General features: G+C 42.8%; 1 protein-coding gene across 3 annotated transcripts in view; it reads right to left on the reverse strand.

The window, feature by feature from the left end:
• Positions 1-1,100: 1,100 nt before the first annotated feature.
• slc24a4a (solute carrier family 24 member 4a) overlaps positions 1,101-15,713 on the reverse strand; it is a 49,308-nt gene continuing 34,695 nt past the window's right edge. For 2 of the 3 annotated variants that reach the window (XM_014211082.3, XM_045723570.2), the window contains 12 exons: positions 15,548-15,651; positions 11,209-11,283; positions 10,367-10,392; positions 10,202-10,255; positions 9,791-9,948; positions 8,237-8,406; positions 6,941-7,097; positions 6,605-6,771; positions 6,241-6,355; positions 5,996-6,108; positions 5,816-5,881; positions 1,101-5,735 (listed from right to left, as the gene is read on the reverse strand). In XM_014211082.3, the coding sequence (XP_014066557.1) occupies positions 5,583-5,735; positions 5,816-5,881; positions 5,996-6,108; positions 6,241-6,355; positions 6,605-6,771; positions 6,941-7,097; positions 8,237-8,406; positions 9,791-9,948; positions 10,202-10,255; positions 10,367-10,392; positions 11,209-11,283; positions 15,548-15,651 (1,358 nt within the window). In that variant the 3' untranslated portion in view covers positions 1,101-5,582. The remainder of the gene's footprint in view (positions 5,736-5,815; positions 5,882-5,995; positions 6,109-6,240; positions 6,356-6,604; positions 6,772-6,940; positions 7,098-8,236; positions 8,407-9,790; positions 9,949-10,201; positions 10,256-10,366; positions 10,393-11,208; positions 11,284-15,547; positions 15,652-15,713) is intronic. The other variant, XM_014211084.3, reaches the window with a different exon arrangement.

Raw genomic sequence — 15,713 nt, forward strand, 5'->3', positions numbered from 1 at the left:
TTTTCTTCTCGCGAGAATCTAGGCAATACTGGATCAGAAATCTCACAGTGGACCCAATTCCATAACAATGAAACTGAAGAGTGAGTAATAGATCTGTAATTTTCACTGAAAGCAAGTTTAAGAAGCGGTAGATCAGTTCAATGTGCGTCTTTTATATGCTTCCCGTTCTTAAGTTTTAGTTATTGCGTCGTTTTACTTTTGGATCGTTTTACTTTTGGATTGTGCACCAGCTTGAAATGGCTAAAAATACGTTATTTTTCGTTATGTAAAATATATTTAGATATTACAATGACTCCACACTACTTGCTTGTTTTGCCACATGAACTGAAATTAGCATTTTTAACTCATTCCATCCATAAGATATACTAAACAAAAATATAAATGCAACAATTTCAACGATTTTACTGAGTTACAGTTCATGTAAGGAAATCAGTAAATTTAAATAAATTCATTAGGCCCTAATCTATGGATTTCACATGACTGGGCAGGGGCGTAGCAATGGGTGGGCCTGGAAGGGCATAGGCCCACCCAGTTGGGAGCCAGGCCCAGCCAATCAGAATGCGCTTTTCCCCACAAAAGGGCTTTATTACAGACAGAAATACTCCTCAGTTTCATCAGTTGTCCAGGTGCCTGGTCTCAGACAAAGCCGGAGGTCCTGTGCTGGCGTGGTTGGACGTACAGCCTAATTTTCAAAAACGACGTTGGAGGTCGGGCTATGGTAGAGAATGAACATTCAAATCTCTGGCAACAGCTCTGGTGGACATTCCTGCAGTCAGCATGCCAATTGCACACTCACTCGACTTGTGGCAAGGTGCACCTGTGTAATGATCATGCTATTTAATCAGCTTCTTGATATGCCACACCTATCAGGTGGATGGATTATCTTGGCAAAGGAGAAGTGCTCACTAACAGGGATGGAAAAAAGTGTGCACAGAATTTGAGAGAAATAAGCATTTTGTGTGTATGGAACATTTCTGGGATCTTTTATTTCAGCACATGAAACATGGGACCAACACTTTACATGTTGCATTTATATTTTTGTTCAGTATAAGTACACATTGTAGCATCAAAGAAAGCAATTTTAAAGAGAACAGTAGGCATTTATCAATAGTATTATTTAATGTGTCATCCAGCTCATCCATCTCGTAGATAATCATGATTCGTTTAACAATATACATAAATATTTTGAAATCCTTTGATGATTATTGCTTTACAGTAAAATGCATTGGTTGGATACATCCATTTATAGCAAGACAAATACATTCAAGTTAAAACACCAATGTCTTAAATTTAAGTTTTTGTAATAACTCTATAGCCAACCTTTATCAATTTTGATGAATTACCTTACGACCCTTCACTCACAGTGAACCAGGTCACATTCACTCAAGTCTCTCACAATTGTGTGTATAACAACAGAGCCAAAGTAGGTGTGTGTGTGTTGTGTTCATGCATGCCATACAGTGCAGTCAAGTTTAATGGTGACTTCCTCTCATTGTTTCTCTTTGACAAAGGTATACACCAACAGAAGTGGGTATTTAGTGAGATATTATACTCTTTATAGAGCTATGATTAACATCAGTGCATTGTTTGTTTACTGACAACATGGATATGATCCTACAGGAGACCCTCAGCCCCACCTGGTGACAAATTATTTAAACTTAGAAATCTGCTCATCCATTCATTTCAAAATGTATTGTTACGATTACAAAAAATGCACATATCCCTTTGTTCATATGTGATAACAACTAAAACCCATGGCACAAAATTATATTATTTTCATGACATGAGTAGAATGCTTTAGGGATGGAATAAATCAAGTGAGATTTGAAAACATATGGCCACTTTTCCAAGACCAATTTTCAAAATGTTTTTTGTTGTTGTTGTTTCTTGGAGTTAAGAGTTGCACACGAAAAATACAGGAGTAGAGGCTTCTATCCCGGTTACAATAAGAATATACAGTACAGAATAAAACACAAGACATCAATGAGACTGTAAGAGGATGGACAAATATCCAGGGCACAGGCAGGGGCACCATTGTCTTATACCACCTGCCTTTAACACACCAGGGTCGTGTTCGTTAGGCACCACATTTAAGAAATGGACTGAAACATGGAGGGGACTACCTCTTGTCCAATAAGAAATAATTTTAGTTTCTGTTGCAAAATGTTTTCCATTGCGTGCTGTAATGAACATGACCCAGACCAGTACTAGAGCCCGCCCTTTGTTTGTTTGTTTATTTATCATGCACCTAAGGTGAGGTGACATCATAACTCAGACCATAATAAACAGACCGTAGCAACATTCATCTGGCTTTCGTTCAACACTGACATTACCCTCCTGTCAGATCAGATCATCACTTATCATTTAACAATGCACCAGCTACTACCACTGAGCCCAAAAAATGTATTTAGTGTGTGTGTGTGTGTGTGTGTGTGTATGAGATTGCCTGTGTGAGCGTGTATTGGAGTAAACATTTGAAAAGTGTCTGTTTGTGTACTTTGGGCATGGGGAGTAAACATTTGACAAGTGTGTGTGTTTTGTGCATGCATAAATGTATGTCCATAAGTGCATGTACTTGAATAGTATCAATGCTTTCAGCAGCTTCAATAAAAACATTTTTTTCTCAAATGCATAATATATTGTACCAAACTTAACTGGTCCTCTTTTAATTGAGATTGCATACATGTGTTTATATAATACACTCAGTGGCTAGTTTATTAGTTATACCCATCTAGTACCGGGTCGGACCACCTTTGCCTCCATAACAGCCTAAATTCTTCGGGGGATGGAAACATTGCTCTATTGGTATCAAGGGACCTAACATGGGCCAGGAAAACATTCCCCACACCATTACACCACCGCCACCAGCCTGTACAGTTGACACCAGGCAGGATGAGGCCATGGACTCATGCTTCTTATGTCCAATCCTGACTCTGGCCACAGTATGACCCAACAGGAACCCAGATTTGTCAGACCAGGTGATGTTTTTCCACTCCTCAGTTGTTCAGTGTTGGTGATTGTGTGCCCACTGGATCCGCTTCTTCTTGTTTTTAGCTGATAAGAGTAGAACCCAGTGAGGTCGTCTGCTGCAATAGCCCATCCGTGATAAGGACCAAAGAGTTGTGTGTTTCGAGATGCCGTTCTGCACACCGCCGTTATACTGCGCTGTTATTTTCCTGTTTGTGGGCCACCTGTTAGCTTGCACGATTCTTGCCATTCTCCTTCAACTTCTCATCAACGAGCCATTTTTGCCCACAGGACTGACGCTGACTGGATGTTTTTTGTTTGTCACACCATTCTCGGTAAACACTAGACTGTAGTGCATGAAAAGCCCAGGAGGCTGGCCGTTTCTGAGATACCAGAACCAGTGCACTTGGCACCGACGAAGTCAAAGTCGCTTAGGTCACTGGTTTTGACCATTTTAACGTTCAATCGAACAGTAACTGAATGTCCCGATGCCTGTCTGCCTGTTTTATATAGCAAGCCATGGCCAAGTGACTCACATAGTGTAGGAGCTAACCATTGGTGTACCTAATAAACTAGCCACTGAGTGTATATACCACACACTCTATCCAACGTCTGCCTTTTAACACAGAAAACAGTGACAAATCTTTTCAACACTGAAACACCCAGTCACGACTGACACTGACACAGATGCCACCCTCTGCTCCCATAGTGACCCCTGAACTGGGTTGTGTTCATTAGGTACCAAACAAAAGAAAACGGACTGAAACAGGGAGCAACTACCTAGACTTGTCCAATAAGAAACACTTTTTCGGTTTAAGGTGTTTTCCATTGTGTGCCCTGAGGGCAACTCAACTCGTAGCTGCCAATATTTGGAGGTTGACGGATGGACAGAGTAGTGATCCCATCCCGCTAAGCTTCTGCCCCGCAGGAGAAATAAATAAATGTCCCATCATGCATTTAGAGAAGGCAAAATCACAATGAGAGAGCCAGGAGAAAAAGAAGTGAGGAGGAGGAAGAGAAGGAAGAGGAGGATTTGGAGCAAGGGTAGGGGAAAGACGGAAGCAGTTTAAAATATCTACACAGGAACTGCATCCCGCTTGCCCCTCCTTGCCCGACTGGCAGAATTAAGGTAGCAGTGAGTTCACAACGAGAGAACCTCAGCTTGTGCATGACAGGTCGTATTTACATATAAACAAACACACAACACAAAGAAGTGTACCATTGTGAAGCACAGATCCCCATCAGCAGCAGCAGCTCATCAGCCCGCCGAGACGGACTGGCTGGAGCACAGGGAGGTGAGGAAACTGAATGGGTCTGTATTGTATCTGATGGAACGGGCCTCAGACAGAACACAAGCTGAAGGAGCTGAAGATATCAAACACACAATTAAGCAATCAAAACAAATCAACATGACTCAGGAGGACGAGCCTGGCTCGGGCAGTCCAACCTACAGTACACTAAAATAAATCCATGCTTTTCCTCAGCCAAAGGGGCCGGGCCCAAGTCCTGTTCTCTCGATACACTTGAGCTTTGTGTTAAATCAGCATCCACCAAGCACCAATGGGGGCATAGTCTTCCAAGATGTGTTCTCCTCTCCACAGTGGTGCTGAATACTAATAGTGGAGACTCTCCTCCCTTCCTTGCAATGTCTCACCTACTTTCACTCACACTCAAACACAGGAAACGGCATATCAATGTCTTGGTCAGCAGTTTCTTGCAGTTGGAGTGTCCAGAAACAGAAGAATGACAGGTTCTCCCCTGGACTCTCCTCTTCCTGCCAGTTAGAGAGAGATAGGATTTGGCACATGCTGCCTCCCCCTCTCTCTCCTTATTGAACCACACAAAGGAAGAACTGTAACACTGAAAAATATAATATATTATGTCATATATACTCTACTTCTTTTCACGCGCAACATCTAAAGTGCAGTATGTTCATGAAATGTATGTTTGTTTTACTTCCAAAGGAAGAAGATAATATAATAAATCAAAATGGCAATAAATGAAGAATTCATAAATGCTTGGGTCCTTTTCTTTAGTAAGGATGGAGGCTGGTGAGCTGCCTGACCCCCCAAAAATATTTTTGAGACCGGATGAGATACAAACAGAGGAGGACGGAAGTATAGGAAGTGTAATGGTGGTCCTGGGTTATGTTGTGAAGACTAGGAGGGTTTCAGCTAGATGGGTTCTGTGTATCTCTCCTTTGGACGGTGAGTTGGGTTCTGGCGGAAAAGACAAAGAGTAGCCTTCGGTTCCTCTGGGTTAGTAAGGAGAATCCATACGGTTCTGTTGGTATCGCCTCTTCTCATTGACAGCAGAAAAAAATGTTGGGAGAGTGTTTGGGGAACTGAAGATATTGTGAATGAATGTATGTATCTAGGGATCTCTATATTATTGATAGATAGTGAAGGAATGGAAAAGGGATATAGCAAGGGCAGACATTTACGTCTGGAATGAAAAAGGGGTGTGTAAAAGGAGTGTATGTGTGTGTGTGGGGGGGGGGGGGGTGTAGGGATTTCAGGATAGAAATGATTGAGTAGTTAGTAGTTAGTTTAGATCCAGAGGGCTATGTGAGTCTATAATTCAGCAGGGACACCTGTCTGGTGGTGTAGGCCGTCCTACAGCTGCTCCAGACACATGGGCAGATTGACGAAGGTGAACACGTTGTATTCGATCATGATGGAGAAACACAGGAAGATGACGTACATCACCAGCACGTACACACCCAGCTTCAGGTCCAACTTCCAATGATTCACATGGATCCCCAGAACCTGCAGGACACAGAGGGACAGAGTGTTAGAGAGAGAGAGGAGAGAGAAAGAGAGCGAGAGAGACGTCTCCTTTAACTCACTGTCAGAAACACAGAGCCCAGAAGAAGCACCACAGAGTAGACCAGCCCTCTGCTGTTGATCATCACCTAGAGAGAGAAAGAAAGAATTTTAGATCAAGATCAAGAGGCATGAAGTATTGATAAGCAGTAGTAACATAGGCCCATTGAGGGGAAAACAGTGTAAAGACTGAGTTCGTTTACCTCAGAACCATAGTCCACAGCCATGGTCTGTATCGCCCAGGGGAGCCCCAGTCCCACCAAGATATCAAAGACATTACTACCAATGGTGTTGGAAACCGCCATATCCCCAAGACCTAGAGAGGGATAGACATAAAGATATGGAAAAGTCTGTACAAACTATACAGTATACTGTACACTGGTACAATTTTTTTTTTAAGATTTTGAAGAGAGACAGAGATAGGGAAAAAAAGAGTGCAGTGATGTACCTTGTCGAGCAACGATCAGGCTAGCAATACAGTCGGGGACACTGGTGCCAGCTGCCAGGAAGGTGATTCCCATAATCACATCAGGGATGCCCAGAGTGTAGCCAATTATGGTGACCTGCACACAGACACACATTTAACGGATTAAACAGAAATCTTCCAAACAACATGCACCTTGGTTGGTAGCCTATATCTAGCACGGTGTCAGAGCTAGCTAGCGACTAGAAGAGAGAGATTCCCTACCTGATTGCTTATCAGGAAGTCTCATCACTGATCATTTGTATAAAGATCAAACTTTTTCAACTCTGGTTTGGAACACAAAATGACAGTGACATGTAAGTTCTAAAGAATGTCCAACGTGTCTCACCATCCAGACCATGAAGTAGGAGAAGACGGCGATCCACACGGTGGAGAGGAAGAAAGAGAGCATGAAGAAGCGTTCCCAGCGAGGCTTGGCACAGTTTGGCACAGTGAAGTAAAGTAGCAGCAGGATGGGCCAGGAGATCAGCCACTTCACTGTCTCCCTGCAGCCCCCTGGTGGAGGGAACAAGGAACAACAAATGGAGTACACTGAGGAGGTGAGTGTTCAGTTTCAGTAGGGTGTGAAAGTGTGTAAAAGTAGCTTATTGGTCTACCAGCCAATGTAATTGAATATATAACACACATACATGCACACACACACTCCCACACCACACACACACACCAGGGACGGTGAAGGGTGAATTCAGGGATTCTCCCTCCTCTTCCTCAACAGTCTTGTCATCTGGTACAGTGCCGTTCTCCAAGGTCTCAGGTTTACCATCAGTGATCACCATGGTCACGTTGTCCACACCGTTAGACGCCTGCACCAACCTCTGTTGCTGCTCACACACACACACACACACACACACACACACACACACACACACACACACACACACACACACACACACACACACACACACACACACACACACACACACACACACACACACACACACACACACACACCTGATTTACTGGGATATGTATGCGTTTCCCCTCTCTAAACAGTTACTTTATGAGCTAGTAAAGTTTTATGAATATATGGATATTTTCACCAACACAGTTCTGGTTCTACTAGATATGATTATAGCATGCAGTCCACCAGCTAATTATCACTTGAAGCTGTACTCCTCTCCTCTCCTAGCTTTCTACAATAGTAAATCGTCCTACAATGTACTTTTCTCCAGTAGGCCTAGCTTACTACCGGTAAGGTGAGGGTCCTGGGAGGTGGTGCCAGGAAAATAACCTCTCACTCAACATCAACAAAACAAAGAGATGAGATGATTGTGGCCTTCAGGAAACAGCAGAGGGAGCACCCCCCTATCCACATCGACGGGACCGCAGTGGAGAAGATGGAAAGCTCCAAGTTCCTCGGCGTACACATCACTGACAAACTGAAATGGTCCACCCACACAGACAGTGTAGTGAAGAAGGCCCTGTTGGGCTGTATCATCGCCTGGTACGGCAACTGCACCGCCCACAGCTTCTGTCTCAAGGCCATCAGACTGTTAAATAGCCATCACTAGCACATTAGAGGCTGCTGCCCTATATTCATAGACTTGAATCACTGGCCGGAACATTGGGTCACTTTAATAATGTTTATATATTTCACATTACTCATAAGTATATACTGTATTCAATTCTACTGTATCATTGTCTGTGCCGCTCTGACATTGCTCGTCCAAATATTTATAGATTCTTAATTCCATTCCTTTACTTGTGTGTGTATTGTTGTGAAACTGTTAGATAGTACTTGTTAGATATTACTACACTGTTGGAGCTAGAAACACAAGCATTTCGCTACACCCGCAATAACATCTGCTAAAAACATGTATGTGACCAATAAAATGTTATTTGATTTACACTAGTAAAATAACTGAACTAGCCGAGCTTTCTTAACTTCTAAGTAAATCACTTTAACTGAGCTCCTCTCCAATAAGCCTGATGGACCCCCGACCCCAGTGACCTCACCCACCTCATTGATGATGAGGCGGCTAGCCATGCGGAGGCGTGTCTTGGGGCCAAAGTGGTTGGTGATCATGATGCGCAGGCCGGCGTCGGGGAAACGGTAGTTAGGAGGGCTGGAGTTGATAATCTCATCTACCATCACCACAGAGCCACGACTGTACCTCTTAGTGGGCTTCACTGGAGATACACAGAGATGGTGAGATACAGAGCACAGACAGACGCATCAAGTAGGATTAACTGTACACACCAACCAAGACGATGATATGCTGTTCTACTCTTACAGTACTGTATACAACCACAAAGACATGCCTTTTTCAAGGATGGCCAGACACACGTGCCTAATACACTCACATGCCAGACCAGAAGACAATCGGTCTCCCACACACACACCACACACACACACACACACACACACACACACACACACACACACACACACACACACACACACACACACACACACACACACACACACACACACACACACACACACACACACACACACACACACACACACACACACTCACACACACACACCAGCTTGTTACTTTCTCGTGTTCTTCTTACTTCTTATTTTTATTTCCTGTGTTTTTGTTCTACCGTATGTTATTTTTAGTGCTACATTGATATTGATTACTGCATTGTTTGGGTTTGGAGATTGCAAGAAAGGCATTTCACTGTAATTTTGCATGTGGCATTAAAACTTGAAAACTTGAAACAGCCGGAGGATACAGTATGTCAGGAGGTGTAATTAAAGTGTTTGTGTGACAGCAGAGTGGGCCCTACTGGGCCCAGTTCAAGGCCCATTGAAGGCCCCCTGAAGACACTGTCAGATGAGATCACATCAGCCATTAGAGTGAGGCAGACTAAAACCTTCAGTGTGTGTGTGTATGTGTGAGACATATACACACACACTCATACAGACCTAAGCACGCACAGGCACACACACATACCATACACACAGTCACGCACACATATACATGTCTCCACACACACATGCACCAACACACACCCTTACAGATGCATGCACATGTTGTGACTCTGGAATAATGGACTGTACTTGACACAGCAGAAGAGGGCGAGACAGGGCACAGCATAGCACAGCAATACATCTCACATCTGACAGACCAGGTCACGGCAGGCAGGTAGGTTTAGTAAGGCTAAACAGACAGGCTACTATACAGTAGCGACAGGGCTGCCACACGGCAGCAGGGAGGTTAGCTTGGTCCTGCTAGACCAGACAGGAGAGGAGAGCTCTGAGTCACTCGGTTAAAGACACAGTGAAAGTCGGTGGAAGTCTATAATAGTTATAGAAAAGATCTGTAAATCTGTTTGAAGGATCAGATCTAAGAGTTTACAAAGGGGTACGAACGACATCAAGCCAAAGTGGAGAGGACCGTTGACAATGTTAAACCAGATAGGAAGAGCCAAGAGTAGGGCCTGAGAGTAGTTTCTATGTTTACTAGAACAACCAGATACAGTAGAGTAGTTGTTTTGATAGAAGGCCAGTCAGAGTGCCAGAGGGTTGGCTGAGAGGTGACCATAAAGCCTGTCTGGTTACCTTTACCTGGAGAGAGTAACGGCTTGGACAGATCATCCCATATGTAACTGTCATAACAAGCATTACCATCCTCCAGCTCGCTGCTGATCACCATGTTACCATTGGCCAAGCTCTTGTCTTCCTTCCCTGAGAAATAGTTCTGGATGCTGGTGTTAAATCTGATGTGAGAAAATAGAAAATGTTTTACATATTCAGTTGAGAGTTTATGTAACTTAGTGTGTGCAAAGTATGAGTATTTATGTGGATTTTACTATTTGTTGCGTGCGCTCAGGTGCTCTACTGTGTGTGTGTGTGTGTGTGTGTGTGTGTGTGTGTGTGTGTGTGTGTGTGTGTGTGTGTGTGTGTATATATGTGTGAGTGTGTGTGTGTGTGTCTTTGAGGCAGGAAGGAACAGGTCCCAGTGGAACTCACTTCATGATCAGAATGTACCCAAAGTACATCACTACCAGCACTAAGCTCTCCCACCTGCAGAGACAGACAGACTAGAGTCACATGTCTGCAGGTGCGCACACACACACACACACACACATACACCCTCTGCTGAGACACAAGGTAAACACACAGCGGGGTACTCACCACACTATCTTCTCATCATAGATGAACTGACAAAATGAAAGAGGGAAAACATTTAATAAAAAAATGTATTAATTAAACAGTACATATTTTTAGGGAGAAGAGCATCAACTTCCCCCCCCCCCCCTAACTTAGAAAAACTTGAAAGTCGCGATGCATCAAGTGTGTCTAATTACTGTCAGACAGATGCTGTGAGAAACACAGTCAAAAAACATTTCCTGTACACTGTTTACTATAAAAGCAATGACATAGTATGCAGTGAGTTTCTGAAGTCTCTGTGAGATCTCTCTCTGTACTCTCTCTGTACTACTCTCTTAATCTCATGATGATTGTCTATCAGCCCTCTGGGCCTCTATCTCTCTATGAACCTAGTGGAGTAGACAGGAAATGAAGGTTAAACAGCCACTAGGGGCTCTCTGTCTGAATAACCCCATTATGTAAAGTATGATAGTGTGAAATGGTATGCATGCAGTGTCTTCTACAATACCATACAGGGGTTGTATGAATTAAGTTTCTCAGAGTAGGTGTGCTGACTTAGGATCAGTTTTGCCTTGAAGATCACAATGAATAGGATTACATGGGCAGATGGGACCTGATCCTAGATCAGTACTCCTACTCTGAGATGCTTGAAACATATATATGGACCCAGTTATTTTTATATTACAGAGACTCCCAGAAGTACACACAAGCAGCTGCTTGACCATCTCCTCCCCACAACCCTCTATTAGGCCAGTGGGCTAGACAGTTAGACAGTAAATTAAGTTTAAACAGCCACTGGGGGCTCTATCAGTCTGAATGGCCTCATTATGTAAAGTAGACTAGAGATGAGATGATCAGCTACTCACTGCAATCAATGCCAACACAGACAGAGTGTAGTAGAGCGAGTCACGGAACACTGCAAACTTAGTCAGGTACACCACCTGGATGAGAGAGAGAACCAGGCAGAAGGAGGAGAGTGGGAAAGGAGAGGAGAAAGAGAAATAAAGTAGGAAAAAGGTTGAGAGAGAGGGGTGAAAGAGAGAGAGGAGAGAGAGAAAGACAAAAGGAGGAGTGAGACAGATAGAGACCGAGAGAGACAGAAAGAGAGGGAGAGAGAGAAAGGGTGGTGAGTGAGGAAGTGTGAAATCTATTTCACATTCCTTTTGTACACGTTCTTAGATTAAACACTAGGTCAACAAGAGTCATATACACTATATTCAATACGCACATTCACTATATCAAGTTGTTCCATGAACCGTGACTATCCTCTTGGCCATTGTGGTTAGATCGCATGTTATTTTAGTGTTGTGTAACTTTGTAACCTTGATGTTGACATATCAACTCAGCTGTGATAGGTGATATCATAAAGGGTTACATTAGGACTATGGAGGCAGAAAGGTTAAGGAAAACAAAAGTACTGTCCAAGTCAAGGACACCTCGCTACAATAGCTAAGTCGGTGCCTTTTGAGATGTGTAACTTAGTGAAAAACAGTTGTAACATTCTGTCATAAAGAGCACATGTTAAACTTAATAAAAAACACGTTTTCCCATCTCAAGAGGTTAAATAAAAAATGACTATATTAAGTGCCTATTAAGTGACAAATAAAATAACAGGGTTGACCGTAACAGGGTTGACCGTAACAGGGTTGATGATTTCAGCCTAAATTAGCCATAAGCCCCCTTGTGACTGGGGAAATGGAACCTTGTTGTGTGAAACAGGGAGGGGCAATTGAATGCAAGATTCACAATTTTTTTTTATTGTTAAAACATTTCTAGCATGTCTATCTATGGGTAACACGGTTGACGTGCTATGCTCGACCCACTCAGTTTTCCACCACAAAACACAAAATAATTGTGAAAAAGAGTAGAAGCAGCTCACCTGCTTTTATACTATGATTTGGCTATTAGATGTTCAATGTTTCTTTTGAAGGAAATATTTAAAAAGGAATAGTTTACCATATTAAAACGAGAGTTCAGTTCACATAACTGGGTTGACCTTAAAAAAAGTTTATTTTTAAGCTTCAAGTGAATCACATGAAATAAATAATAATCTTAAGAAATTACTTTGTCAATGTAACAAAATAACGAGGGCTTTACAATGATGGTGAAAACTTGGAGAAGTGTTGGGGTTAGGTGAGTTAAAATATTCCTGGACGTCACAAAGGCTGTACAGAAGAAAATGTCAAAATGCTGAATTTTATTCATTTTATAAAAAGAAAAATACGGATTTATTGAATTCTCCATGTGGTCTATATTAAAGGGCAGTTCATTGAATATAACAGGCTTTTAAAATGCAATATTGGTGCACAATTTTTTACTTAAAATATCAAAGGGATGCAAAAGGCACTCATTTGGTGGAACGACGCAGCTACAGTAATACAGTAGTGAGATGACTAAGGGTGACGTTGGGTCACAAAGCTTAAGGCAACCCAACCAGTTCCATTAAAATGAACAATTAATACAAACTATTGAAGCAAATACCATTAGCGTTCTCCTTTAGAAAAATGTGCACGAGTTAAAAACCTTCAGCAGCTACAATACAAAGCCATTTTTAATAACAAAAGTCTACTCCTCAGTGCTATCGTTGTTTCTGCTGTCCTGTCAAAAGCAGTTGATAGTCTTTGAGGCTGCAGGCAGCAGGCAGCACTTTAAATGCAACCAGACCAGTACGGCTTTTTGCTCTGTAGCAGTTATCAGACAAAACACAGTTTAAGAACAGTATGACATAATCCCGTCAGTTTAACTGTTAACCCAGATAGCATATGAACACGTCATAAAGCCATGAAGAAAGATGTTTAGAATTACAGGAAATGTGCTTTAAAACTGCAACTTTTTCTCTCAGCCTCATAATAATAATATTAATTATTATTATTATTTATTCAGCTTATATAGCGCTTTTCATTACAAAAATCTGAAGGTGCTTCAAAATAAAATATATATGTAGCCACATAACAGAGAGTAGGTCTGGACTACGACAACTGTCAGCTAGTTGAACGTTGTGGGATTTTCAAGCCTCCAACAGACGGGGTGACAGTCGAGCAGAGGGAGGGGTTTGTCAACAAGGGGGAGATGAGCAGGTCCTTTGGCGGTAGGCAGGCAGCACAGTTCGCTCTCCATTCGAGGTGTCTCACCGGCACCTCGCCATCTGACTGCGACTTCTCCATAGCCGTTGACTCGGTCTTGTACGAGATGAACTTCCCACTCACTAAATGATGACAGCGGCACAAAACTTTAGAGGAATTCTCAGACTGAGCAATGAATTCATCACTGCCAGCTCGCCATCCAATGCAGTCGTCCTCATGGGTTAGGAGAATGTAGAAACAACCAAAGAACAAATCAAAACACACTAGCTAACTACAGTGGGGGAAAAAAGTATTTGATCCCCTGCTGATTTTGTTTTGTTTGCCCACTGACAAAGAAAGGATCAGTCTATAATTTTAATGGTAGGTTTATTTGAACAGTGAGAGACAGAATAACATCAAAAATATCCAGAAAAACTTATGTCAGAAATGTTATAAATTGATTTGCATTTTAATAAGGGAAATAAGTATTTGAACCCCTCTCAATCAGAAAGATTTCTGGCTCCCAGGTGTCTTTTATACAGGTAACGAGCTGAGATTAGGAGCACACTCTTAAAGGGAGTGCTCCTAACTGCAGCTTGTTACCTGTAAAAAAGACACCTGTCCACAGAAGCAATCAATCAATCGATTCCAAACTCTCCACAATGGCCAAGACCAAAGAGCTCTCCAAGGATGTCAGGGACAAGATTGTAGACCTACACAAGGCTGGAATGGGCTACAAGACCATCGCCAAGCAGCTTGGTGAGAAGGTGACAACATTTGGTGTGATTATTCGCAAATGGAAGAAACACAAAAGAACTGTCAATATCCCTCGGCCTGGGGCTCCATGCAAGATCTCACCTCGTGGAGTTGCAATGATCATGAGAACGGTGAGGAATCAGCACAGAACAACACGGGAGGATCTTGTCAATAATCTCAAGGCAGCTGGGACCATAGTCACCAAGAAAACAATTGGTAACACACTACGCCGTGAAGGACTGAAATCCTGCAGCGCCCGCAAGGTTCCCCTGCTCAAGAATACCGATACATTCCCGTCTGAAGTTTGCCAATGAACGTCTGAATGACTCAGAGGACAACTTGTGAAAGTTGGTCAGATGAGACCAAAATGGAGCTCTTTGACATCAACTCAACTCGCCGTGTTTCGAGGAGGAGGAATGCTGCCTATGACCCCAAGAACACCATCTCCACCGGCAAACATGGAGGTGGAAACATTATGCTTTGGGTGTTTTTCTGCTAACGGGACAGGAACAACTTCACCGCATCAAAGGACGGGGCCATGTACCGTCAAATCTTGGCTGAGAACCTCCTTCCCTCAGCCAGGGCATTGAAAATGGGTCGTGGATGGGTATTCCAGCATGACAATGACCCAAAACACACGGCCAAGGCAACAAAGGAGTGGCTCAAGAAGAAGCACATTAAGGTCCTGGAGTGGCCTAGCCAGTCTCCAGACCTTAATCCCATAGAAAATCTGTGGAGGGAGCTGAAGGTTCGAGTTGCCAAACGTCAGCCTCGAAACCTTAATGACTTGGAGAAGATCTGCAAAGAGGAGTGGGACAAAATCCCTCCTGAGATGTGTGCAAACCTGGTGACCAACTACAAGAAACGTCTGACCTCTGTGATTGCCAACAAGGGTTTTGCCACCAAGTACTAAGTCATGTTTTGCAGAGGGGTCAAATACTTATTTCCCTCATTAAAATGCTAATCATTTTATAACATTTTTGACATGCGTTTTTCTGGATTTTGTTGTTGTTATCTGTCTCTCACTGTTCAAATAAACCTACTATTAAAATTATAGACTGATCATTTCTTTGTAAGTGGGCAAACGTACAAAATCAGCAGGGGATCAAATACTTTTCCCCCCCACTGTAGCTTGCTAGCATTGTTAGCGAGCTATGTTGAAAGAACTGATATGCCATCAAATTCACGGCAGGAAACAAATAGAAGTAACCCCGACTTCATGCTCGGTGCAAAACTGCACTACGCCACTAGGCATAAGATAGCATGTGTTATAGCATGCAGTATGTGTGATTTGTAATTAAGACAATGGTCCCCTTCTGGCAGTGTGCAACAATACAGACTGAGGCACACGGAGATTGCACGCACGCAAACAAACAAACACACACACCTGCCCAGCGAAGATTCCACACACACCGATGATGCATAGAATGTTGAATACTGCTGAGCCCACTATGGTTCCAACACCCACATCTCCATGAGTGATAAACACACCTTCAGGAGAGAAAGAGAGAGATAGAGAGAATGAGAGTGTGGTAAAGAGAGTCAGCTATCAA

The sequence above is a fragment of the Salmo salar genome, chromosome 09 (assembly GCF_965601325.2).
Source record: "Salmo salar chromosome 09, fSalSal1, whole genome shotgun sequence".
Taxonomy (NCBI): domain Eukaryota; kingdom Metazoa; phylum Chordata; class Actinopteri; order Salmoniformes; family Salmonidae; genus Salmo; species Salmo salar.